The sequence below is a fragment of the Saccopteryx bilineata genome, chromosome X (genome assembly GCF_036850765.1).
Source record: "Saccopteryx bilineata isolate mSacBil1 chromosome X, mSacBil1_pri_phased_curated, whole genome shotgun sequence".
In the NCBI taxonomy this organism is placed as follows: domain Eukaryota; kingdom Metazoa; phylum Chordata; class Mammalia; order Chiroptera; family Emballonuridae; genus Saccopteryx; species Saccopteryx bilineata.
Window position 1 is genome coordinate 120,053,654 of NC_089502.1, and position 25,613 is coordinate 120,079,266.

Consider the following 25,613-nt stretch of genomic DNA (forward strand, 5'->3'; position numbering starts at 1 on the left):
TGATGGACATGCTCTGTGCAGCTGGAATAACTTTCATGGTTTTAGTTTTAGGGAAAACTCTTTTGGACCTGTTTTACTTTATATCTTAAAGAGAAGGTGAAAGGGGAAGGGAAATTAACATTAATCATCTCCTATTATGTGCTAAGTGTTAGATGTTTTACATCTGCTATTTTATTTAAGCTTTATGTCAGACTTTCAAAATGGTTGCTGTTATCCTCATTTTGCAAGGTCAGATGATCAAAGGGGAATGAAATCGCTCATTTACCAATAATTCACTTGGTTAACACATACAAATTGGACTCCAGTGTCAACCATCAATTTCTGTGAAAGAAGAAATTTATACCTGAACAAGAAGATAGTCTAAACATTATTAATGCAGTAAACAAATACTGAGCACTTACTATACTGTGTCAGTTATTGCATTAGGTATTTGAGATTAAAAAATGAAATGCTTTATTTGGGTCCAGTTATCTCATGGAAAAATGAACTTAAACTGTTCTGGAAAATTCATCTTTTCCAAATGTATTCAGTGTAGCCTGACCAGTGGTGGTGGTGGTGGTGGCCCAGGAGATAGAGTGTCAACCTGGGACACTGAGGTCACAGGTTCAAAACCCTAAGGTTGACGATATGAGTGTGGGCTTATCAGCTTGAGTACAGGGTCTCTGGCTTGAGCATGAGATCATGGACATGACCCCATGGTCACTAGCTTGAGCCCAAAAGTCACTGGTTTGAGCCCAAGGTCGCTGGCTTAAGCAAGGGTTCACTGAATTGTCCTGAGCCCCCAGGTCAAGGCACATATGAGAAGGAATCAATGAACAACTAAGGTGACACAACTATGAGTTGATGCTTCTCATCTCTCTCCCTTCCTCTCTCTCTCCTTCTCTCGCTAAATATATATATATATATATATATATATATATATATATATATATATATAGTGTCACCTATAGCAATATAATTGATAACTCATTTCAGGGACATGTTTATCAGCATTCATTTATTAATAAATACACATTAGACCTGACCTGTGGTGGCACGGTGGATAAAGCGTTGATCTGGAATTCTGAGGTCGCCGGTTTGAAACCCTGGGCTTGCCTGGTCAAGGGACATATAGGAGTTGATGCTTTGTGCTCCTCCCCCTTCTCTCTCTCTCTCTCTCTCTCGCTCTCTCGCTCTCTCGCTCTCTCACTCTCTCTCTCCTCTCTCTACAAAAGACCTGAATAACATTAAAAAAAATAAAATATATAAAAACTTATTTTAAAAAATAAATAAATAAATCACATTGATTTTTCTTTTCTCCTTATACAATCTGGATCAGCATTGTCCAATAGAAACTTTTGTGACGAGGGACATGTGTTACATTATCTATTTCAGGAGCCACTAGTGGCTTGTGCCTTTTGAGTACTTGGAAGGTAGTAATGCGACCGAGGAGCTGAATTTTTATTTTATTGAACTTGACTTAATTTCAATTTAAGTGGCCTCGTGTGGCTAGCGGTTCTATTTTAGACACTGCAGCTCGAGGTGACACAAAGAAATGAAGTCACCCTGGTGGTTTTGTAGGTGTTGGGAAAAGGCATTTATAATGTGATGCTGGATGAATAGGAGAAATTCATGCATGTGAAAGAGTCCAAATTAAGGGTTCATGAATGAAACTCCCCTAGTTTTAATCACAGCTCTGTTGCTTCCTACGTTTTTGTCCTTGGAGTGAGAACTTTGGATTCTGTTGGTATTTAACCTCTGTGTCGCAATTTCATTATCTATAAGATGATAACTGAATCAACCTCATAGAATTATTATATAAAAATTAACTGAGATAATCTAGCTGAAGAGCTTAACACAATGCTTGGTACCTGGTATGTTCTCAGTGTTAGCTATTTCGTCATATAGATAACACAATTTTGTATTCAGTGGTATGTATATAGCATGGAGGCTTAATTCCTGAGAGGATGTTGAATTTATCCAGACTTTTCTATTTCTGATAGGGATATATTCTCAGGTTTTTACCTCTGTTTGCAGTGTTTTTTTAGAGCTGACACCAAATGACATTTTTCTCTTAAAAAAACAAAAACAAAAACAAAAACAAAAAAGCTCGAAGGGATAAGCTGTTCTGGTCCTTTCTAGGAATGGTTTATGCACTTCAGAGTGACTCAGTCTATCAGCTCTGCAGTTCTGCAGAAAACTCTTGGTATTTGAGGAACCAGTAGGTCTTTGGTCAACTTGCTTTGTTTTGATAGGTTAACCAACAGAAGCAAAGACAAGGTGGTTGGCATTGTGCTGTAATTCATTTTAAAAGTTGTTGCTTTCATCTGTTTCAGTTACTCGTGGAAGAGTTGCCCTTGCGCCAGGGAATTCTAAAACAATTAAATGAAACCGGTGGAACAGTGCTTGTAAGTGCTCCCATAAGCCCAGAAGAACAAGATAAACTTGAAAACAAGCTCAAGCATACAAATCTTCAGTGGATAAAGGTTAGACATTAACCCATCTCCCCAGTCACATTCTAAATGTTACAAGTGTTTGTATTTGGTTTCTTGATGTTTTCTGGGTTGAGGTGGGGGCTTATGTGGATTTTTGTTGTTGTTGTTGTTACTTACTTTTTTTAACCTGACCATTTGGTTTGGCAACATGATTTGTTGTGGATGGAAAGAATGCTGCTGTTGAATGATAGGACTATTAATGATCCAAATGCCAAAATATGCAACATTATTACTTTGAGTGAATTATTCTAAAAAATGAGACTGGAAAAGGGATGAACTAATTAGTTCAGTGTTCAAATATATATCGACAGCGTTTAAACAGGTGGAGGTGGTCCAGCTCAACATCTATCATAAATCAAAATTACCCCCATTTGTAGTATTGACTTAATCTATGCTAAATGGATGCTAACCTCCAAAGGGTGTTCTATTAACTTATTTAATTAATCATTTACTTACTTGTGAGTCATTATCTTTCTACCTCAGATACTTTTTAAAATCTAATACGGTATTTAAAATGCTTGTCAAAGTACTTACTCTTTAAAACCAAGTGACGCATATGAATGGATATTTAAGAAAAAGCAACATCAATTAATTTATCACCATTTATCTAAAGACAATCCTCTCCCCATGGTCCTGCCGTGGCAACTTTGTTTAGACGGGTAAACAGGCTCATACAAATCTGCTTCTGGATTCTCTGTTCTCTACAGTGTCTGTGCTTCAACTACGACACTGGCTCACTAACAATCATTTCTGAACATCTTTATTACAATACAATTTGTATATCATACAATTCACCCATTTAAAAATGTATAATTTAATGATTTGGGTATATATTTTTTAATTGTGGTTATATATAACATTTGTTATTCTAATGATTTTCAGTGTGTAAGTTAGTGTCATTTATTACATTCATGGTGTGAAACCATCACCATCATCTTTTCCCATCACTTCTTCATCACCCCAAACAGAAATTTTGTAACCATTAAACAGTAACTCCCTATTGCCTTAAATCCCCCTCGCCAAAGTAACCTCTGACCTACTTTCTTTCTTTTTTTTTTTTTTTGTATTTTTCTGAAGCTGGAAATGGAGAGAGACAGTCAGACAGACTCCCGCATGCGCCCAACCGGGATCCACCCGGCACGCCCACCAGGGGCGATGCTCTGCCCCTCCGGGGCGTTGCTCTGCCGCAACCAGAGCCACTCTAGCGCCTGGGGCAGAGGCCAAGGAGCCATCCCCAGCGCCTGGGCCATCCCTTGCTCCAATGGAGCCTCAGCTGCGGGAGGGGAAGAGAGAGACAGAGAGGAAGGAGGGAGGGATGGAGAAGCAAATGGGCGCTTCTCCTGTGTGCCCTGGCCGGGAATTGAACCCGGGTCCCCCGCACGCCAGGCCGACGCTCTACCGCTGAGCCAACCGGCCAGGGCCCAACCTACTTTCTGTCTCTATGAATTTACCTGTCTAGATAACTACATAGTGGACTCAGATACAGTGATCCCTCATCTATCGTGGGGGCTTAGGTTCCAGAACCTTATGATAGGTGAAAATCCGCGAAGTGGTGACCTTATGTTTATTTTATTATTTATATATTTTTAAGGCTTTATATTTTTTATATTCTTTTCAATTTTTAGGCTAGAAAATCCTTATTTTACTGCAAAAATAATTAAAATATTAATATATAAAATACCTATATACCGCAATTAGATATATATATAATTTTAGATATATACAAAATTAGATATATACAGTTTTAAAATCCATGATACAGTGAGACTACAAGAAGTGAACCGCAGTATGGCAAGGGACAACTGTATATTTGTCCTTTCGTGTCTAGATAACATAATATGCTCCCTGTCACGTAACATAATATGTTCAAGATTAATGAATGTTTGTGTATTAGAACTTCATTCCTTTTTATGACTAACATTCTATTGTATGTACATATACAATAGTTTTATTTAAAAATTGGAATCTGTTAATGTACACCATCCAACTCTGTTCTTAGTCCAGTTTCCCTTTGCTATTTTTGGTTCTTTGGTTTACCAAAAAGAGAAATACTACCTTTTGCTACAGCATGGATGGACCTGGAGAGCACTATGCTAAGTGAAATAAGCCAGGCAGAGAACGACAAGTACCATATGATTTCACTCACATGTGGGATCTAATGAACACAATGAACTAACAAGCAAAACAGAGACTGACTCAGACATAGAGAGCAGGGTGATGGCCGCCAGGGGCGAGGTGGTTATGGTTGGGTGAGGGGGATGGAAGGAATAAGTGAAAAAACAAACAAAACAATACACTCAAACCTCATAGACACAGTCAACAGCATGGCTGTTACCAGAAGGATGGAGTGGGGGGTGGTAGAAGAGGGTAAAGTGGGATGAATGGTGATGGAAGGAGACTTGATTTGCCATGGGAAGCACACGATGCAATATACAGATGATGTATTCTAAAATTGTCCAACTGAAATATATTAACCGATGTCACCCCAATACATTCACTAAAAAAGAAAAAAATTAAAACATAAATTTTAGAACAAACTTGTCCATTTTTATTAAGGTTTGCCATGCTATTAATTGGAATTTTGTTGAATTTGTAGATCAGTTAACATCTTTACAATATTGAGACATCTACCCTTCCATCACTCCATTTATTTAAGTTTTCTGTAGTCTTTTTAGTAATAGTAAGCAGTTTTTAGTCCAGAGGACCTGCACATGTTTTATTAGATTGAACACCAGACGTTTGACATTGTAATCCTATTATAATGGGATTTATTATAAATTTTATATTCTCTTTGTTGCTCGTATATAAAATATAATAGATTTTTGTATATTCAGCATATATCCAGATACCTTGCTAAATTCACCTAGTAATAGTTTATGGAATCTTTTTGTTTTATGAACACAATCTTGTCGTAAAATAGTAGTTTCTCTCCTTTCAATCCTTAAGATTTAATTTTTTTTGTATAGAGTAGGACCTCAAAACAATTTTTAAGGGAAGTGGTGGAAGTTGGAAGCCTTGTCCCATTCCCTGTCTCAGGCAGGAAACTTTGTTATTAAACATGTTAGGTGTAGAACTTTTTGTAAGTCCTCTTAATCAGATTAAGAAACTTCTCATTCCCAGTTTATCACATTTTTAGTATGAATAGATATTGATCATACTCAAATGCTGTCTCTGCATTTATTAAAATGATTTATATGTATATGATTTTTCTCATTTGTATGAATGTGGTGAATTACAGTTACTGGTTTTGGAATGAGAAACTACTCAGGAATTACTGAAAATATCCTATTGGTCATGATATCTTTTTATAGATTGCTGGATTTAATTTTCTCATATGTTAGAATTTTTATATATTTGTTCCTGACAGAAAATGATGTGGTTTTTTGTTTGCTTTGTCTTTTTTTTTTTTGTAATATCCTCTTAAGTATTGATAGCAATGTTATACTAGTCTTATAAAACAAGTAGATAGGTACTCTTTTTTGGGGGAAAAATTATTGAAGATTGATATTATTTCTTCTGATGCTGTTTTGAAGAATTCAATTGGAAAGGCATCTGGGAATGGATTTATTTTTTAATGGAAGTTTTTGATAATTTCTTTAATAGCTACAGAGTATTGTTAGAATTTTCATATTTTGTAAGTTATGTCTTCCAAGGAATTGGTCTGGTTCCTTGTCATTTTCTCTTGGACTGTAGACTTGGTTCATACAGCTGACAGTCCTTCACAAACTAATATATAAGAATGAGAAAAGAGAAAGATGGGGTGTGCCAAGTACCTAGGTGGTCTTGTTGCTGGCATATTATCCTCTTTGTTAAAGAGCTGGCTTTCTTGCTGAAAGTTACCTTCAAATTCCAATGCTTTATTTTTAGGTACCCACACCAACATGGAAGACACTATGTTCAATTTCTTTAGATAAGAACCACACACTTTTTGTTTTGATTTCTGTTTATTTTTGCTTGTAGGGAAGTGCGAAGGGAAGACCATCCATTGAAGGACAATTTTTGAGCTTTGAGCTAGGAGGGAATTTCCATCTCTAAAATTTCAGTACCCCAGTTTCAACCCACCTTTTAGCAAAGTCAAGGTCAGATCCCCCGTACCTAACACTTCTTTTCCCTTACTTTATATGTCCCCATACGCACTTTCCTCATGTATGCTTTTGGCCCTCAAAGGATGTTTTCAAACCTCGCCTCCTCTTTTGACCACACTTTTACTGCCTTATTGGGCATGTTTAATACCAGTTACCTTTGCTCTATTCAAAATAGAAGAAAGGTGTTATTCCTTTGTGCAGTAGCAAAGCCATACCAGGAAGATACTGCAGAACTGTAATTTTCCTGTAATATAAAGTGGCTTATTTCAAAAGGGGCACAGTTGCCTCTAAAAAATTGCTTGTTACTCATCAGCATCCAACAAAATTGAGAGGAATGAAGAAGTTAGAGAAAAGTTTCTGTGTATAGATGATTTGCAAAGAAAATAATAGAGACTTTCTTTGGAATTGTGTCAGGTGATTTATTATATTGTTAAATGGATGATGCTGAAGTTCTTGAAACAGATCATTTACGTGACTGATCAAATATTTATGAAGTAAAAAAGTACCAATTTTTTTTTTACATTAAAATCAAAATGTGTTTGGATCTCTATAATTTAAGCAACTAGGTATTGGGGAAAACCCCTTTTATTTTTAGATTCCAATGCTTTCTTTTAGTTATCTGCATAATCATAGTATCAGAGTAAAACATTTTAAAGTGATTTTTTTTCCTTATTGAAAATGTAAAGTTTCTTGTCTTAATTATTTTAAATCAGGTATGTAAAGTTAGAGACATTTACATATGGAAGGAATCTGTTTTCTTAGTAGTTACATTTTGTACCTACATAATGATGGAAATAAAATCATTTCTCAGAGGAAGAGAACAAAGGAAGAGATATGTCCTAAAATGCTTCACAATATCTCAGTACATTTTAATATTACACAAGGGAACACAAAAATTATAATTCTAGGAAACATGAGAGAGCTATCTAAAACACAAAAGTAGCTTTATGAATGGTGAAACATGAGTCAAGGCTTTATCTGTTCTACAACAGCATAAAAAGTAAACTTTTTATGATAGAAAATTCAAACCAAGACAATGAACCTTAGCTTGTTTAGACTTATATTACTAGCTCATCCATAATATCGTGCTTTTGCCCTTAAATTATCATTTTAATGCTATTCTTTTGCCACCAAATGTCTAAGAATTCGGAATCTTATTTATTAGCTGTATTAAAAATAATTTGTTTTTTCTAAACCTTTATTTCTTATGTCCCTGTTGGTTTGAACTTAGGAATAGAGAACGAAAGATCAGTGAGATCATATGGTACTTGTCGTTCTCTGACTGCTTGTTCCACTTGGCATAATCCTCTCCAGGTCCGTCAGGCTGAATGCAGACCTTGCTTTAAATTTATGGCTACCTCCAGATAGGGATCATGGAGCGATCCCCTCATTTTTGTCTAATATATAAATTTTTGAAATTTTATAAAAAGAAACAAATAATTGCTGCCAGATTTAGATCAGTGTGTAAATCAGTAGTTAAAAAAAAAAAAAACTGGCCTGACCTGTGGTGACGCAGTGGATAAAGCGTCGACCTGGAAATGCTGAGGTTGCCGGTTCGAAACCCTGGGCTTGCCTGATCAAGGCACATATGGGAGTTGATGCTTCCAGCTTCTACCCCTTCTCTCTCTCTCTCTCTGTCTCCTCTCTCTCTCTCTCTCTCTCTGTCCTCTCTTTCTCCCTCTCTCTCTGTCTCTCCCTCTCCTCTTTAAAATGAATAAATTAAAAAAAATTTAATTAAAAAAAAACTTAGGAAATATATGGTCAGGTTGATCAAGAGAAGGCCTTGATCATCATTAATTCCTAAATACTGTCATTAGATGAGAGAAGGAATAATGGGTCCCCTCCCTTTTATTCTCCAGCACCCTCAAACATCCAAATGCTAGAGTAAGTAGTATAATTGTCCCAGTAGGGCACGGTTGCTGAGATACAATATGCCCATTGCTTCTCACACAGTCTCTGTGAAGGTATTCTACTGTCACAGTCTCTGAGAGCAGGTGCCTTTCTCAGTGACTAACTCTGCCATGCTGTATCCTGCATATTTACCCAATTTACCAATTACTTTGACACCTTTATTTTTCATTGCTAAATAGGAAGAAACAGAGATTGAGGGTAATATAGCTATTTCTTTAAGGGAGTGGCGGACCCTGTGATGGATTCATTGCCAAACTGTGTTCATTTGAGCTGGCCCGCTTTGCCATGCTTTAGAGTTGAGATGGGAAAAGTTGCTGCAAAACTGAATGCGGACCTTGCTTTAAATTTATGGCTACCCCCAGATAGGGTTCATGAAGCGATCCTCTCATTTTTGTCTAATACATATCTTGACCTTTACAGTCTTTAACAATGATACCCTTAAGAGTTACAAAATGGGGATGTTATTAAAGCTACCTCTGTGTTTTTCTCTCTCTGAGTCTAACCCTATGACCTTCACAAACCTGTCTGACTCTGTGTTGTTTTCAACATTCATCACTCTTCATATTTCTTCATATTTTCTCTGAACTTATGTGAATGTGTGTAGGGGGTTCTCTCCCTTTTTCTCCCCATCACTTTCAACCTCGTCCTTTTTCTCTATTGTATGTGTCTTTGTTGATGACTTGACCTCTTTCTGTGTCTACCATGAGTCTGATTTCCTCTATGCATGTATGTCATTCTATTTTTCTGCCTGGCTAGAGTGTGTGACTCCTCTCTCTCTGACTCCTCAGTGTTTAATGCCTTTTTCATCTTTTTCTGTCCTTGTCACTCTATTCCCATTCCTCATACTTTTCCAGCTACGGTTATTTAGCACCAAAATATGTGTTTATTACAGTTGACATTTCATATTATTTTTTGTAATAGTTCCAAGTGTCCAGCATAGTGGTCAGGCATTCATGTACAATACATCACAAAGTATGTTTTAGCCATTTTTGTTTTTGAATCATATTGTATACTTGCTGTACTTAATTGAAAGGGTGAAAAGATGGAACATTTATTTTGTAGACTCATACGATTATTCAGATGAAAGGAGCCTAATGAAGCAAAATTACTCCCACATCTTCTAGATTAGAACACTGAGTCCTAGCAAGGTTGTGTGACATATTTGAGAGCACACTGTCCTCTATTGAAATATCAAAGTTATTTCAAAATACATATTTTTTTATTGATTTTAGTTTATTGTGTTTACATAGATTCTAGGGTCACCCCAAATGCACCCCCCTCCCTCGTATTCCCCTTAACATCTATCTCCCTTGCTCCCCTCCCCACAGCGCCCTCCCCTTCCCTTCAGGATTATCCCATCCTATCATTCCCTTTCCCTCTGTTCTCTTTTCTTCTGGTCCCTTTGATCCCTCCTCTGTCTCAATTCCGTTCCTCAGTTCACATTGTTCATTGGATTCCTCAAATGAGTGAGATCATATGATATTCAAAGTACATAGTTTTTTTTTTAAAACATTTTAGTGAAGCTCGTGATTTTTCTAGGGATAATATACCAGAAACAAAGAAAAAGATGTCTTCCATTACATTCCATTGTTTCTTTAAGGGTAAAAAGTAGAATTTCTTTTCATTTAAAGAAACTGCAAGAAAATTTTTGCTTGGCTTTTGGCCCTTTTGGGAAAACTGGATGCTGTGATGTCCGGTTACTTTCCGGGTCCTTCTTTACCTGAATAGTAACACAGGAAAGCCTCCCTGAACATCGTCGCAGCCAACCTACTTACCCAGCTGCCACTCACACTCCAGACACTGTACCTGAACCTCTGCTCCCCACTGCTTTCCTTCCCCCCGTTCCTAGTGTGCTTTCCCCGTTTGGGGGCTCAGGGGCCATTTGTGGAAAGTTTCTTTGGAGCCAGAAGTTGTTCTGTTAGGAAAGGTTCACCTAATAGTAAATAATTTTGTTCATTTCTGTGCAGTGCTATTTTTAAAATTATGAACAAACAAAAAAGCCAGCAGGCATTGTAAAATAATGACACTTGTGCAGCTACTCATTTCCATATTAAAACTTTACTTTTCATGTATATGCTTCATATATACTTATATATATGTATATATATATTCAAAGCATATATATACACATAAAGCATTATATAAGCATATTACATATAATTATATATATAAGCATATCATATATACTGATAATGTGTGCTATGTATGAAAAAATTGTCATTTAAATATGCTATATATGGACCAGGCCTTATTGTCAAAGGTAAAGTAATTTCAGATTAAAAACAGATGACACTATTCTTGGCAAACTTTCTTCCCCATTCACAATGAATTTAAAATGAAGAAAAGTATGATGATGATAAAAAAAAGGAGAAAAATTTCAGAACTCTGACCTTTAGTGGAGTATTTTTGAAGTAAGTCGTTTATTAACACAAAGATGTTTGCCCTATAGCAAGGAATTTTAGCAAAGAGGAAAAGTGATATAACAAAGAGAGGTTTGGTTAATATAAAAAGTTGTTTCTTTGGTTTCTGCAGTGCCTTGGCTTTGGAATGACTGGATTATACAGTGTCAACCCTGAGACCAGGGAGGTTGCCTTTCTAATAATTTAGTAATCTTGAAACGGCTCTTAATGGAGTCTTTCATATACTAACTCCTTAAAATGGGATTGAATAACAAATGGAAATTAAAGCTCTATTTAAAAGCAGAGATTGCACATTCTAACCCAGTTTAATTTATTACATCCTATGCAAAGCCAGTATGTAATGCAAGAAAAAGTATAACTGTGCTATTTTTATAAAAGGTCAGAATCATACCAAAAATGAACTTTTCTGTCAAACCTTTAGACTCATGCTGTAAAATGTTAGAGTTTTTTATGGACCTAAAAGAATTTAATACTAAATCCTGACGACTATATGCATGTCATCTGACCCCTAGTGCTTCAAACCCTGGCAGAGGGACGCTGAATGCTAGGTTGGTTGATGTATTCCGTTTTTTGTCGTAGACCACCTGCCAGGGCTTATAACTGATCTGTAATGGGTTTCTTACCTTTTATTGTGTAGAAAATGGATTGATAGATTAGGCCTGGGGCCAGCGAACCGTGGAACCCCAGGTTGGCGAGAAAGAGTTTATCACCCTTTGATGTTATTTCTGTCTCATGTCAGCCAAGAAGGATGAGCTAGATTATCCCAGAGTAAACCGGTGCCAAAATCAGCATTCTCCTCATTTATCCACCTTATAGTTCAGGGCAAGGCCACTGTGGGGGTTATGATGGGGCTGATAAGAGCCGGATGGACAAATGCAGTTTTGCTGCCTTTTAATTTGCGTACTGATATTAGAACTGATTACAAGATGCCGAAGAGACCGTTTCCATGTGTGTTGCTGGAGGGAAGGGAAGTCAATCTGTTTTGCCGTTGAAGGAGCAGTATTTGAACTGAATGGAAGGGTGCAGCTATCATTTGAGAACGTTTTCAGTTATCACTGGGAAAAGTACGTCCCTCCTTGGCGTGATTGGCTAAGTGTGCGGGGAAAGTGATAGGCCAGGAAATAAGCCAGAAACCAAAGTCACCACAAGGATATTTTTTGGGGGAAAAACTTCATTTGTCCTGATAGTTACGATCTTTAGGCAACGTGTGACTGATGATTATACCTTAAACACAGCCTAAAAATAAATCTCTAATGAAGGTGACACCTTCTGCCTCTTCATGATGTGGGTTACATCAACAGTTTTGAATAGGACAACGATTCTTGAACTTAGACTTTTATGAAAGAATGAAAGAAAATCTGCAGCTCAATCGCCATTTAAATGACTGTCCTAGAGATTGCTTTTGTTTTTTGCTGTGACTGTCCTTACAAATTGTAGACCAGTGCTCTTATCTCCTTGTTTTATTTCTATCACTGATGTGTATCTTTCTGCTGGGATCACTGGCCACACGCTGCGGAAGGGAGAGAATACAATTAATTTTCAGGTGCTCCGTAGGTCCTCCTTCCCTGGTGACGAATAGCGGACAACCGGAAAACCGGAAAATAAAGAGAGGACACGTTATGTTTAAGATGTTATAGGGTGTGAGAGTGGATGCGAACAGTTTTTTGTTGTTCTTGTTGCTTATTTTTAATTTATTGGGTTGACATGGTATGCCAAACCATACAGGTTTCAAGTGTACAACTCACTTCCTACACACTTCCACCTACACACTGCATGATGCCGTACCCCACCCTGCCCCAAGCAAAGTCTCTTTCTACCCATCCACCCCTCCCTCCAACCCCCTTTCCTTCTGGCTATTGCCACTCTGTTGGCTGTATCTATTTCGTATGGATATATATTTTTTCTGGCTAATCTCTTCACCTTCTCTGATCCAGTTCCCTCTTCCCCCTCCCCTCTGACAGCTGTCCACCTGTTCCTGTGACCCTGCCTCTGTTTCTATTTTTATTCCTGAGTTTATTGTGTTTAATAGATTCCACATGTAAGTCAGATCACATGGTACTTGTCTTTCTTTGCCTATTTTATTTCATTTAGCCTAATACTCTCCAGGTCGATCTATACTTTCGCAAAAGATAAGATTTCCTTCTTCTTTCCAGTTGTGTAGTATTCCATTGTGCAAATGTACCACAGCATTTTTATCCACTCATAGAGTGCAAGGAAACAGATTTAAAGTACTAGAACAGCCAAGGAAGATGACATTAATATGTTCAATTGTTTGTACTGACACTGGAATGCCATGTGATTAAATGATCACTTCTCTGAATGAAGAATAAATTTTCTTAAGATACCCCATTCCAATTTCCTATATAGCAGTGGTCCCCAACCTTTTTTGGGCCACGGACCGGTTTAACGTCAGAAAGTATTTTCACGGACCGGCCTTTAGGGTGGGACGGATAAATGCACAAAATAAAATTATGCAATCGGTGTAAAAACTGTGTTTTTTGTTTTGTTTTGTTTTTTTGTTTTGTTTTGTTTTTTACAGAGACAGAGAGTCAGAGAGAGGGACAGACAGGAACAGACAGACAGGGATGAGAAGCATCAATCATCAGTTTTTGTTGTGACACCTTAGTTGTTCATTGATTGCTTTCTCATATGTGCCTTGACCGTGGGCCTTCAGCAGACCGAATAACCCCTTGCTAGAGCCAGCAACCTTGGGTCCAAGCTGGTTAGTTTTGCTCAAACCAGATGAGCCCGCGCTCAACCTGGCGACCTTGGGGTCTCGAACCTGGGTCCTCTGCATCCCAGTCCGATGCTCTATCCACTGCACCACTGCCTGGTCAGGCAAAAACTGTGGTATTTTTAAATATAATTGTCTAACTTACAAGACAAGCGTCAAGAGTGAGTCTTAGATGGATGTAACGGGGAATCTGGTCATTTTTAAAAAATAAAACATCGTTCAGACTTAAATATAAATAAAACGGAAATAATGTAAGTTATTTATTCTTTCTCTGTGGACTGGTACCAGTCCGCGGCCCGGGGATTGGGGACCACTGCTATATAGTACATATGTGGTTACTTCTGAATGTGATCTCAAATACTATAAAGTTTTGTGTAGTGACTATCTCTGCTGCATCTTCCCACCCTCCACACTTCATTTCACTTCTGGAAAGCTCACCAAGCCTGCAGTTAATAACTTAGTCCCAATGTAGGTTCACCACTGAGTAGCTCATAACTATGGGAAATTTATTTAAATCTTTTTTGCCTCTGTTTCCTTACTTTTACAGTGGTTAGACATTATGAGACATGTCTGTTTATCCCCAAGGGGTTTTTTGTGATGAGAAGCTAAATTGTGGTTACTATTAAAAGGTAGGTGTCATAGCCTGGCCAGGTGGTGGCACAGTGGATAGAGCATCAGACTGGGACAGGAGAACCCAGGTTCGAAACCCCGAGACCCCGGCTTGTGCTGAGGCTCAGCAGCTGGAGCGCAGGGACACTGGCTTGAGCGTGGGATCACAGACATGACTTCACGGTCGCTGGCTGGAGTCCAAAGGTCGCTGGCTTGAGCAAGGGGTCACTCACTCTGCTGTAGCCCCCTGGTCAAGGCACATATGAGAAAGCAATCCATGAACAAGCAATCAACGAACAACTAAGAGGCCACAATGAAAAACTTTTTTTTCATTTTTCTGAAGCTGGAAACAGGGAGAGACAGTCAGACAGACTCCCGCATGCGCCCGACCGGGATCCACCCGGCACGCCCACCAGGGGCGATGCTCTGCCTACCAGGGGGCGATGCTTTGCCCATCCTGGGCGTTGCCATGTTGCGACCAGAGCCACTCTAGCGCCTGAGGCAGAGGCCACAGAGCCATCCCCAGCGCCCGGGCCATCTCCGCTCCAATGGAGCCGTGGCTGCGGGAGGGGAAGAGAGAGACAGAGAGGAAGGCGCGGCGGAGGGGTGGAGAAGCAAATGGGCGCTTCTCCTGTGTGCCCTGGCCGGGAATCGAACCTGGGTCCTCCGCACGCCAGGCCGACGCTCTACCGCTGAGCCAACCGGCCAGGGCCACACAATGAAAAACTTATGCTTCTCATCTCTCTCCCTTCCTGTCTTTCTGTCCCTATCTGTCCCTCTCTCTGTCTCTGTCCAAAAAAAAAAAAAAAAGGTAGGTATAATAAATTCTAATACCAGTGGTAAGGAAGAAAGGGCCTATCTATCATGAAACAGAGCAACATTTCTCAAACCTTCATGTCCTCACGAATCACTTAGGTATTTCATTGAAATGCGGTTTGTGATTCAGCGGATCTGGTACAGGATCTGAGATTCTGCATCCCAGCTTTCGGGCAGCGCCAATGCTCAGGGCCTTGGTGGACACTTTAATTAGTAAGGAGGCTGGCAAGTATCTGTGTGTGTTGACTACAAATTCCATTCATTGGGACATTCAGGCTGTGTATTCTGAGATACTGGTGAGGCTTTTTCAAAAACCTTTGGTCTCTTGGAATGTGTGGAGTATATACACCCAACACCAGGGTGTACATAGTCAATTTGACAGAGCACATTTGATTTATTTCTACCTTTGAAACAGAGCCCTTTCGGAATTCATAACCCAAACATGCCCTTGCCATGTACCCTGTGCTCTAGATCTGTTCCAGTGCCTTCTTTCCTGTGTCATACACTCGCGAGAGGCGGACCTCTGCCCACCTTATTTCCGCACTTCCTTGCCCATCGGCTTCTGGATGGATTTAGCCAGTGGGAGGTACTGGCAGGAGACTGGAGCGCAGGAGGAGGAGAGAAGCCAAGGTGTTTCTTCTTCTCCACAGCTTTAGGCAACAGCTGATACAGAGTCAATAAATACTAGCTGCTATTAAGTCTTCTAATAATGATCCTCTAAAATCCCTTTTCAATGATTACCTCCACTCGTGCGCTATGAATGTTTGTACAGGTGCCTTTGCAAAGTGTTTTGCCTGCCCTTAGCTATGTATTCAAAATCAACATTTTGAAGATTTAGGGCTGTGCTATTATTTTAGAACTCTGAACCCAGCTTTACTCCCATTTCTGGCCTTCCCCTAGGTATCAATTATCTACTGTTACAGGAGTGTTAGGTAACAAACCCTCTAGAATTGACTGAGTGGAAATGATAACCATTTACACTTGCCTAGTCTGTAGATCAGCTCGGCTGTTCTGCTGATACAGCCAAAGCACAGAGGATTTTGCTAGAGCTCTCATGCATTGTAAGTCATCTGATGGGTTGGCTGGGGACTGATGTGAATTCTGCAAGGCATGTGTCACTGGGGCAGCCATATGACAGCTTCCCACACATTCCTTATTAGCTGTGTGGTCTCTCTGTGTCTCGGTTTCCTCATCTGATTATAGGGGACAAAGGACACTCTAAGGACAGGCTAAGTGAGATATACCACATGAAGCTTAGAGCTGAGCCTGATATATAGTAAAACAACAATAACTATCTATTGTTAAGTTTTTTAGTATTATTCCTACAGAGCTGAAAAAAAAAATACAAGCAGTCCTTGTGTTAATGAATGAGATAGGTTCTGCAGGTTTGAAAATGTTTATGTATTTATATGCACAGAAAGGTAAAACTAAATACTATGTGAAGACAAACATCTGGCTGAGTTGCATTTAATAGGTAAATGTACCTGTTCCAACTTCCATGGAAATTCAACTTAAGAACAAACCTACAGAACCTATCTCATTTGTCACCCACCCAGGGACTGCCTATAGTTTTCCAGACAGTAACAAAACTCTAAAAAAGGTAATACATTATGATCTTCTTCCTTAATCTATTTTCCCCTCAAGGCCCTCAGGTGTGACATGAGTATAAATGTTAGCTGTGTCATGAACCCACAAACACTCTTTTGCAATTACCACTTGATTCTAACAAGAGCACTTACAAGTCATGAAATCTCAGCAAAAGCCATTCTAATACCTATTTAGAGGATGCTGAGGATTCAGCAAGGGGGAAAAATACTCGGTCATTTCTTTTTTGTAGCCCGTGATTTTTAGCCCCTCTGTAGTCCACCTCTGGATATCTTCCAGTTCCCTTCCACTATTCATTTTTTTTTCCTTTTTTTTCTTTTTTTTGGAATTTTTCTGAAGCCGGAAACGGGGAGAGACAGTCAGACAGACTCCCGCATGCGCCCGACCGGGATCCACCCAGCACGCCCACCAGGGGCGATGCTCTGCCCACCAGGGGGCGATGCTCTGCCCCTCCGGGGCGTCGCTCTGCCGCGACCAGAGCCACTCTAGCGCCTGGGGCAGAGGCCAAGGAGCCATCCCCAGCACCCGGGCCATCCTTGCTCCAATGGAGCCTCGACTGCGGGAGGGGAAGAGAGAGACAGAGAGGAAGGAGGGGGGGTAGAGAAACAAATGGGCGCCTCTCCCATGTGCCCTGGCCGGGAATCGAACCCGGGTCCCCCGCACGCCAGGCCGACGCTCTACCGCCTAGCCAACCGGCCAGGGCCCCCACTATTCATTGTCACCTAGGATACCATCCCAGTGGGACTGCCCAAGGTTCCTCCCGTTTGTCCCGTGTTCTTCCTTGCCTGTTGGACCCTGCTGGCCCACTTAGCATATCTACCTTCTTTCCGTCTCCCTTTCACCGCAGTTCTCCAAATCTGACTACTCCCTTAGACCCACAGGAAGCCCAACAAGATCCACCTTGTCTCCCTGTTACCCTCAAGCTCTCAGCAGGATTTCCTTTGCTGTCTTCATTACTTTCTACTTCATGTGTGTCAGGCGATTGGTATCATTTCTTTATTTCTTTATACATCCATTCCATGTGTGCACTAGTCTGTCCAGAAAGAAACTTAATTTGATCCAGTTTTTCAGTCTCCCTCCTCCCTAAGAGAATTAGACCCCTGGCTTTGTTGGGTAATGAAAGATGACATTTATTGATCGTTTACTGTGTGCCAGGTACTTCTAAGTACCTTGCTTTGCTGGAAGGAAAACAACCTAAGATTACCCACTGTTGGGCTACAGCAAAGCTGAATTTCTTGCTAATCTGGTGAATACAAAAGGGTCAATAAATATTCACAATTAAATGAATTGATGATTGTCTATATGTGAGTGGTAGTGATTTTTATAGTGTTAGTAGAAAAATAAATTTTTTCAAAAAATCTGCATCCATATATTTAATAAAAAATAGATATTCTGCCCCAATTTATGTGCCCTGAGAGGACACCCCTGGCACTAAAGTCCTAGGCAAATGCCACCATCTGTGTGATCTCCTTACATATGCCAATGTAGGCACAGCGGGTACGATCAGGGTAACCTTTCACCATCATCCTCATAAAATAGTAAACGCTTTGCCTGTTCTAAAGCTCTAATCCAAAAGTGTAAATTAAAAAATATCTCTTTTAGGACATAATGATTGAACTCTTTACTATACCACACTATTTTGCATTATGGGGTGACAAAATATGGCTTAGAGGTAATAGAAAAATGAAAAAGAAATATTACTTGTCAACATTGGAACTTGATGATATGAGTCAGATATAAAATTAATTATATTAAAATAATATGAATTTTCACCTGTGATGCTTGATGGAAGATTGGAGGATTAGTCCTAATGCACACATAGGTAACCCGATTCAATGGCTCTGTTGTTTAGTACTCCTTAATGCTGCGAGTGACAGAAAAGTCTGTCTCTAACTGATTTAAATAATAAATGTCATTAGGGTTCAGATTCCAGTTTTTCACACTTCTCTGGGTTCTGCCTTCCTGCCTTGACCTGTCAGTTTCATCTGGTTCCTCTTATGGTGGCAAAAATTACTTGCACCATTTTAAGGCCCACTTTTGCAAAAGACCACATTCTTTCTCCAAGCATCCAAGAAAGATCTTGAAACTCATAAGCCTGAATTAGGCCATGTGCTCATTCCAGAGCTAAATCAGACCCCACTTCTGCAGAAGTGGATAAATCTCAACCAAACTCTACATTTGCAAACAATGACAGTGGGTAAGTAGAAAGTTCCACCAAAGAAAAAAAGTAGGCAGGAAGGAAGGTGGGAGGGAGGGAGGAAGGAGATGGATGTGTTGAATAAAAGGTAAACCACCAATATTCATATCATGGCTTGAACTGATTTCTCTCGGCCCTTGCTTCTTTTTGCTTGGGCTGTCTGTGCTTGCCCTTGGAACAGAACAGTATGTAGGGGAAGAAAGACCCCTTTAAATCAGTCATTGGTGAATAAATGCCCCAGCCCTCTTGCCCTTCAGGTATGATAACACCAAGGTTAGCTTCTTGTCACATCTCCTAGCGTGCTCAGGCAATAGTAAGATCCGCTGCCCACAGTGGTGACTTGCTTGATAACATGCCCTTTATTGGAAGATTGCTTTAATTTTGCTTCCTCACACCCCATTGGTGTATCCTGAGATCACATCCCAGAATTCCTTGAGTTCAAATTCTTGCTATAGGGTCAACTTCCAGAGACACTCAATTTAAGTCAAGCGCCTTTTATATGCAAGTCCTTCTGAACTGATCATGGATATCAATTGAATCAGATTCCTGTGCCATTTCTTTTCAGCTTTGTTATGCTGGATGGACAGATGTTGATTTTTTTTCCTTCCTGACTTTTGCCGTTTATTTATCTCTTAGATTCTGAGTTCCCAAATAAAACATGGCCACAGTCGGGGACGGAAATGGAGTTCATAGTAAATGCCTTATTTTAAAAGGTCTAAGTTTAAGATATGGACCTGAAATTGAGATAATAAAGCAATGAGCATAAGATAAAATATGAGATTTGGAGTAAGGGAGGAACTGCTTGATTTTACTGTAAGCAATTCCATTGTGTGGCTGTGTGGAGAATAGACAACAGACGTTACTCAATGAGGCCTCTGGAAAAGTTCTCTGTGGTGTTTTACTAAATTTGAATTAAAAACTGTTTACTCAGTATTATCATGAGGTCAAAATAATGATAGAATGGATATATTGTTTAAGACAGTTTGAAATAAGATGCATTAGATGTTTCTATTCTTTTACTTTTAAAACCTTCCTGATAGACAAAATTTCTCAGTATCTGTCTTAGATGAAAGTGTTCAATTTGATGGGGAAAAAAAAACAGAATCAGAAAAGAAATTTTTTTCAGGAAATTTATTAAGAACCATCTGTAAGCCCTGGCCAGATAGCTTGGTTGGTTGGAGCATCATCCCGAGTGCAGAGGTTACTGGTTCCATCCCCAGTCAGGGCTCGTAGGAACAGAGCAGTGTTTCTTTCTGTCTCACTTTCTCTTTCCCCCCTTTCCTCTCTCACTAAAATCAATAAATTAAAAATATATATTTTTAAATCTATAAGACCTGGTATAAATTTTGGTTGGTGTTTTACAGAATGGAATCTAGGCTACAAAAAAAGTATCAATTTAGTGTCAGAAAGTTAAGATTTAATGTAGCAATTAAAAGTTAATTTTATGATTTTTCATCCATTTCAAAACCTCAAGCTTATCTTTTAATGGAAACGGCATCAAATGATCATTTCTACTCCTAAATTGTGCATTTCTCAACAATTTCCAGAAGTTAATTTGAAAATGTTTTCATCATCACCCTGTTATCCAATCGTATATCCATTTCAGTTTCCAAATTGTAATTTATTCCTTACTTCTTTCTTCGTCTTATATCCCATCCTCTTAAAACCTGTTATTCCCCGTTGCTGTTTTCCATCTCCTCTTCATCCTGTTTCTCCCTTCTCTCTCCCCACAATTTCCTTTCTCTTTATGCTGAAATCCCTTTGTTCATCTTTGCTCATAATTACGTTCTTGTTGTTGATGTAAGCAAGACAGGCAGTGTTCTGCTTCCCTTCCATTCTCTCACAGGGTTTACATGTAAACTGTGTTTTAATAAATAGTTCAATGTAAACCATATTTCTGAAGTGCAAAATTGAGGAAATAGATGAGAACTTCCCAAAGAACCAAGTTTAAATTGTTTTATAATCCTGAGGCATCATTTTACCTGAAAGCAGGCTTAATAGATTTTGACATTCATGTCTATCTATATGAAGCTATAGAGGAATTTTTAAAGGACTATTTAAAATGGCAGCAACACAAAGATAACTTGTCTGTTTCAAAATCAAAATGCTGAACTAAAACTAGAGGATTGACAATATTCATCTTCACTATTGGTATTCAAATTTGAGAATGGATGTTAGAAATGTAAGTATGTACATCAACTATTAATGGTTCTATTGTTTCATCTGAATAAATAGTTAATCTGTTTTTCTCTGAAATGGAAACTTTATTTTTTATTTTTTAGTGAGAGGAGGAGAGGCAGAGACAGATTCCCACATGCACCCACCTGGGATCCACCTGGCAAGCCTACTAGGGGGCGATACTCTGCCCATCTAGGGCATTGCTCTATTGCCCAGCACCTGAGCTCTTCGTAGCACCTGAGGTGTAGGCCATGGAGCCATCCTCAGCATTCATGGCCAACTCACCCAATTGAGCCATGGCTGCAGGAGGGGAAGAGAGAGACAGAGAGAGAGAATTAGTGAGAAGCGAGAGGGGGAGATGTGGAGAAGCAGATGGGGGCGCTTCTCCTGTGTGTCCTGAACAGGAATCAAACCTGGGACATTCACACGCTGGGCTGACACTCTACTACTGAGCCAACCGGCCAGAGCCTGAAATGGAAATTTTAAAAGTTACTACATTTCCTTCATTAAAGTATGGTGTTCTCCTACATTTGCAATATTTTTATACTGAAAATCATGCAATATCAACACCATTTTATTTATATATGTATTATATTTGCCTCTTAAAATTTTTATACAATTATATATTAGTTATCTATTGCTGTATAACAAATTACCACCAATGCACCATTGTAGAATATGGTGGCAGCTACCTACAGCATGAGCACTAGAAATGCTGTAGTCCATAATGAGATGTGCTGCTGGTATAAATACTCAACAGCATAAATACTCAAAACCATAGCGTAAAAATAAAGAGATCACAGCAGTAAGTTTTATATTGAACACAGATTGAAATGATAGCAGTTTGTCTATATTAAGTTAAAGAAAGTTTATTAGTAAAAATTTGCCTGGTTCTTTTTACTCTCTTAATATATACAAAATTTTAGCCCTGGCCGGTTGTCTCAGCGGTAGAGCGTCGGCCTAGCGTGTGGAGGACCCAGGTTCGATTCCCGGCCAGGGCACACAGGAGAAGCACCCATTTGCTTCTCCACCCCTCCGCCGCGCCTTCCTCTCTGTCTCTCTCTTCCCCTCCCGCAGCCAAGGCTCCATTGGAGCAAAGATGGCCCGGGCGCTGGGGATGGCTCTGTGGCCTCTGCCTCAGGCGGTAGAGTGGCTCTGGTCGCGACATGGCGACGCCCAGGATGGGCAGAGCATCGCCCCTGGTGGGCAGAGCATCGCCCCATGGTGGGCGTGCCGAGTGGATCCCGGTCGGGCGCATGCAGGAGTCTGTCTGACTGTCTCTCCCTGTTTCCAGCTTCAGAAAAATGCAAAAAAAAAAAAAAAAATTATATACACACACACACACACACACACACACACACACAAAATTTTAAATTGCATGTGTGGCTTACATAATATTTCTATTGGACAGCATTGTTCTAGATAAACAATGGCATAAGCACGTTAGAAAAACTAATAACCTGGGCATTTGTCTTTGTTTAGACCAAATTGCATTAACCTTACCAAATATATTAGCCCCTAGTTACTTAGAATTGAGTTATTGTGTTTTGTTGGGAATAGGTTTTTATTCAAAAATCTCTGCCTAATGTAACTGACCAACTAATCAGCAAGCAAACCATAACCCTGAAGGGGAAAAATCACTTTCTGATTCTATTCCATACACCTAGTATTTAAAAGAAAATGGATGCAGGTGTAGAATTTGAAATATAAGAGAGGATTCTTGCATTATCTTTGGACTTATGGTGGAATGCTTGATACCTAGAAAATGCCCAACAAATTGTTATTAATTTTGGTATGAAAACCAGTTGCATTTTTAGCTGCACTTTAATTGGTAGCAAAATTGGACTGTTAACTAATTTTCATCACCTAATCAGCAAATTAATACTGTCCTTATATTGCTATGCCCGTACTCAACTCACTGGTTTGATCAACAGATCGTCAGCTGCACCATTGCCTCCAAAATTTTTCAGCACTTCCGTTTATAAACGAATGTATATATTCCCAGCTTTTCCCACATGTTGGCTTGGTTGAGTCTCACAAAAAGTTGTAGGAGGTAGATTTGTCTCCTTCGATCAGAAAAAGAATTCCGCAAGGTTAACTGTCTTAGTATAAAATCAGCACGTTGCTAAGTGACATCCAGGGTTCACTTTCTCCTGAGCTGTGCATATCACAGAGCTTTAAAGAATTAACCTTGGAGAGCCGGAGTCAAGGGTGAATATTTGATCATGTGGCCAAGTCTTACTAATCACCGATTTGATATCAGGTCTGTTAGTCATTTCTAATAAGGAGAAGTTAGTTTGAAGCTGGTTGATTGATTGCTGATTGACAGAAATAATTCATTTTCAGAATGAATTCATTAGAAAACTAAAACATTGCATTTATTCATTCAATAAATAATTGAACATTTATTATGTGCATAATGCCAGGCTAAATGGGATACTTAAAATGAATGTGGATTCCAGTGAAACAGAAGACAGAGGAACCTGCATCCCTCCATAACCTGGTAATGTAGCTGGAAGGATAATCTGTAGAGAGTGGAGACAGCAGCAGAGGACAGTAACGTGGGAGATGTACAAAGACAGACACCTACATTCTCAAATACACTACAGAGGACGCAAAATGGCCTTGAACTGCAGTGTTAAGGGAAGCCCTCACGCAGACATTGTTCCAGTCTAAAGTAGGATCTGAAGCACTCAAGAGAAGAAGAAAGATTATTACCAGTGGAAAAACTGTGAACAAAATATTACACCAGGATTGTGCCTGAATACAGTCAGGCGATCGTATTAGAAATTGGAAAGGCGTGTTTGAGCAGAAGTTCGAAAGTCTTTATCTGCCAGGCCAAGGGAACTTGAATCTTTCTCTTTTGGGTAAGAGACATGGTGGTCATTAATGATTGTTTGGCACTACCATGTCCCAGTAAAGACAATAGATTCAACTACTCATAGCATCAGCCCACATCAGGGAGCTAAGTGATGCACTATATTATTTTCCCCGATGGATAAATGGTTGATCGCCAGGAAAGGCTTTGTCGCTGCAGGGCAGGTGGTATATGTTTGTCTGCCTGGTAGAGAGCTTCAGAATCTCTTGAGAACAGGTAGTTTGACCATCAAAAAACCCTCGTATAGGCCCTGGCCGGTTGGCTCAGCGGTAGAGCGTTGGTCTGGCGTGCGGGGGACCCAGGTTTGATTCCCAGCCAGGGCACATAGGAGAAGCGCCCATTTGCTTCTCCACCCCACCCCCCTCCTTCTTCTCTGTCTCTCTCTTCCCCTCCCACAGCCAAGGCTCCATTGGAGCAAAGATGGCCCGGGCACCGGGGATGGCTCCTTGGCCTCTGCCCCAGGCGCTAGAGTGGCTCTGGTCGCGGCAGAGCGATGCCCCGGAGGGGCAGAACATCGCCCCCTGGTGGGCAGAGCGTCGCCCCCTGGTGGGCGTGCCAGGTGGATCCCGGTTGGGCGCATGTGGGAGTCTGTCTGACTGTCTCTCCCCGTTTCCAGCTTCAGAAAAATACAAAAAAACAACAACAAAACCCTCGTATATCAATCTAGGGCTGGTTCCTTGTTTAAAAATTGAGTTTTAGCCCTGACTGGTTGACTCAGTGGTAGAGCGTCGGCCTGGCATGCAGGAGTCCTGGGTTCGATTCCTGGCCAGGGCACATAGGAGAAGTGCCCATCTGCTTCTCCACCCCTCCCCCTCTCCTTCCTCTCTGTCTCTCTCTTTTCCTCCCGCAGCCAAGGCTCCATTGGAGCAAAGATGGCCCGGGCGCTAAGGATGGCTCCATGGCCTCTGCCTCAGGTGCTAGAATGGCCCTGGTTGCAACAGAGCAATGCCCCAGAGGGGCAGAGCATCACCCCCTGGTGGGCATGCCTGGTGGATCTCGGTCGGGCGCATGCGGGAGTCTGTCTGACTGCCTCCCAGTTTCCAACTCCAGAAAAATACCAAAAAAAAAAAAAAAAAAAAAAAAAGAGTTTTATTTTAGGAAACTCCCTCTGGTGACAATGCAGAGGTTGAATGATAACAGGAAGAGACTGGGGGTCAACAGCCCAGATGACAAGGGCTTATGCCAGCCCCCTACTCTGGGAATGGGAAAGGCCAGGCTGGATGTTAAAGGGACATTATGGTGCAAGATAAACAGACTTCAGAGTGAATTAAATCTGGGTGATCAGGAAGCGAGATGAAAGGGATGGCTAAGTGCAGGTACTACAAAAATGATGGGCTCTGTTCTGCTAAAGAGGAAATGGATGAAGGGAGGTTACCCAGCGCAGCTGAGATCCCAGAGCTCGTAAGTGGTAAAGCAGATCGTTAAACCACGGCCTCTCACCCCCTGTGCTATTTGTTTTACTACACTATCCACTGCACTTGACTTCAGTTTTCGAGTCAGGAAATTTGAGGTGAAAGCAGATTGAGACTGGGAACAAACTGTTAACAGAAATAGTCTAATCTACTTACTACTAATAGGCATTGCAGTTAGCGGAGACTGCAGCAGGGATGTTTGTATCACTGGGATCTGGGCATCTCTTTGCAAATCATGAATATAAAATTAGATTTCGATATCAGGCCTTCGGTCTGGATGTGCTGAATTAGATT

At 40.2% G+C, this 25,613-nt stretch overlaps 1 protein-coding gene across 5 annotated transcripts in view; it reads left to right on the forward strand.

Moving 5' to 3' along the window:
* DMD (dystrophin) overlaps positions 1–25,613 on the forward strand; it is a 2,360,554-nt gene that overhangs the window by 1,455,345 nt on the left and 879,596 nt on the right. For all 5 annotated transcript variants that reach the window (XM_066250305.1, XM_066250306.1, XM_066250308.1 and 2 more), the window contains one exon: positions 2,316–2,465. In XM_066250305.1, the coding sequence (XP_066106402.1) occupies positions 2,316–2,465 (150 nt within the window). The remainder of the gene's footprint in view (positions 1–2,315; positions 2,466–25,613) is intronic.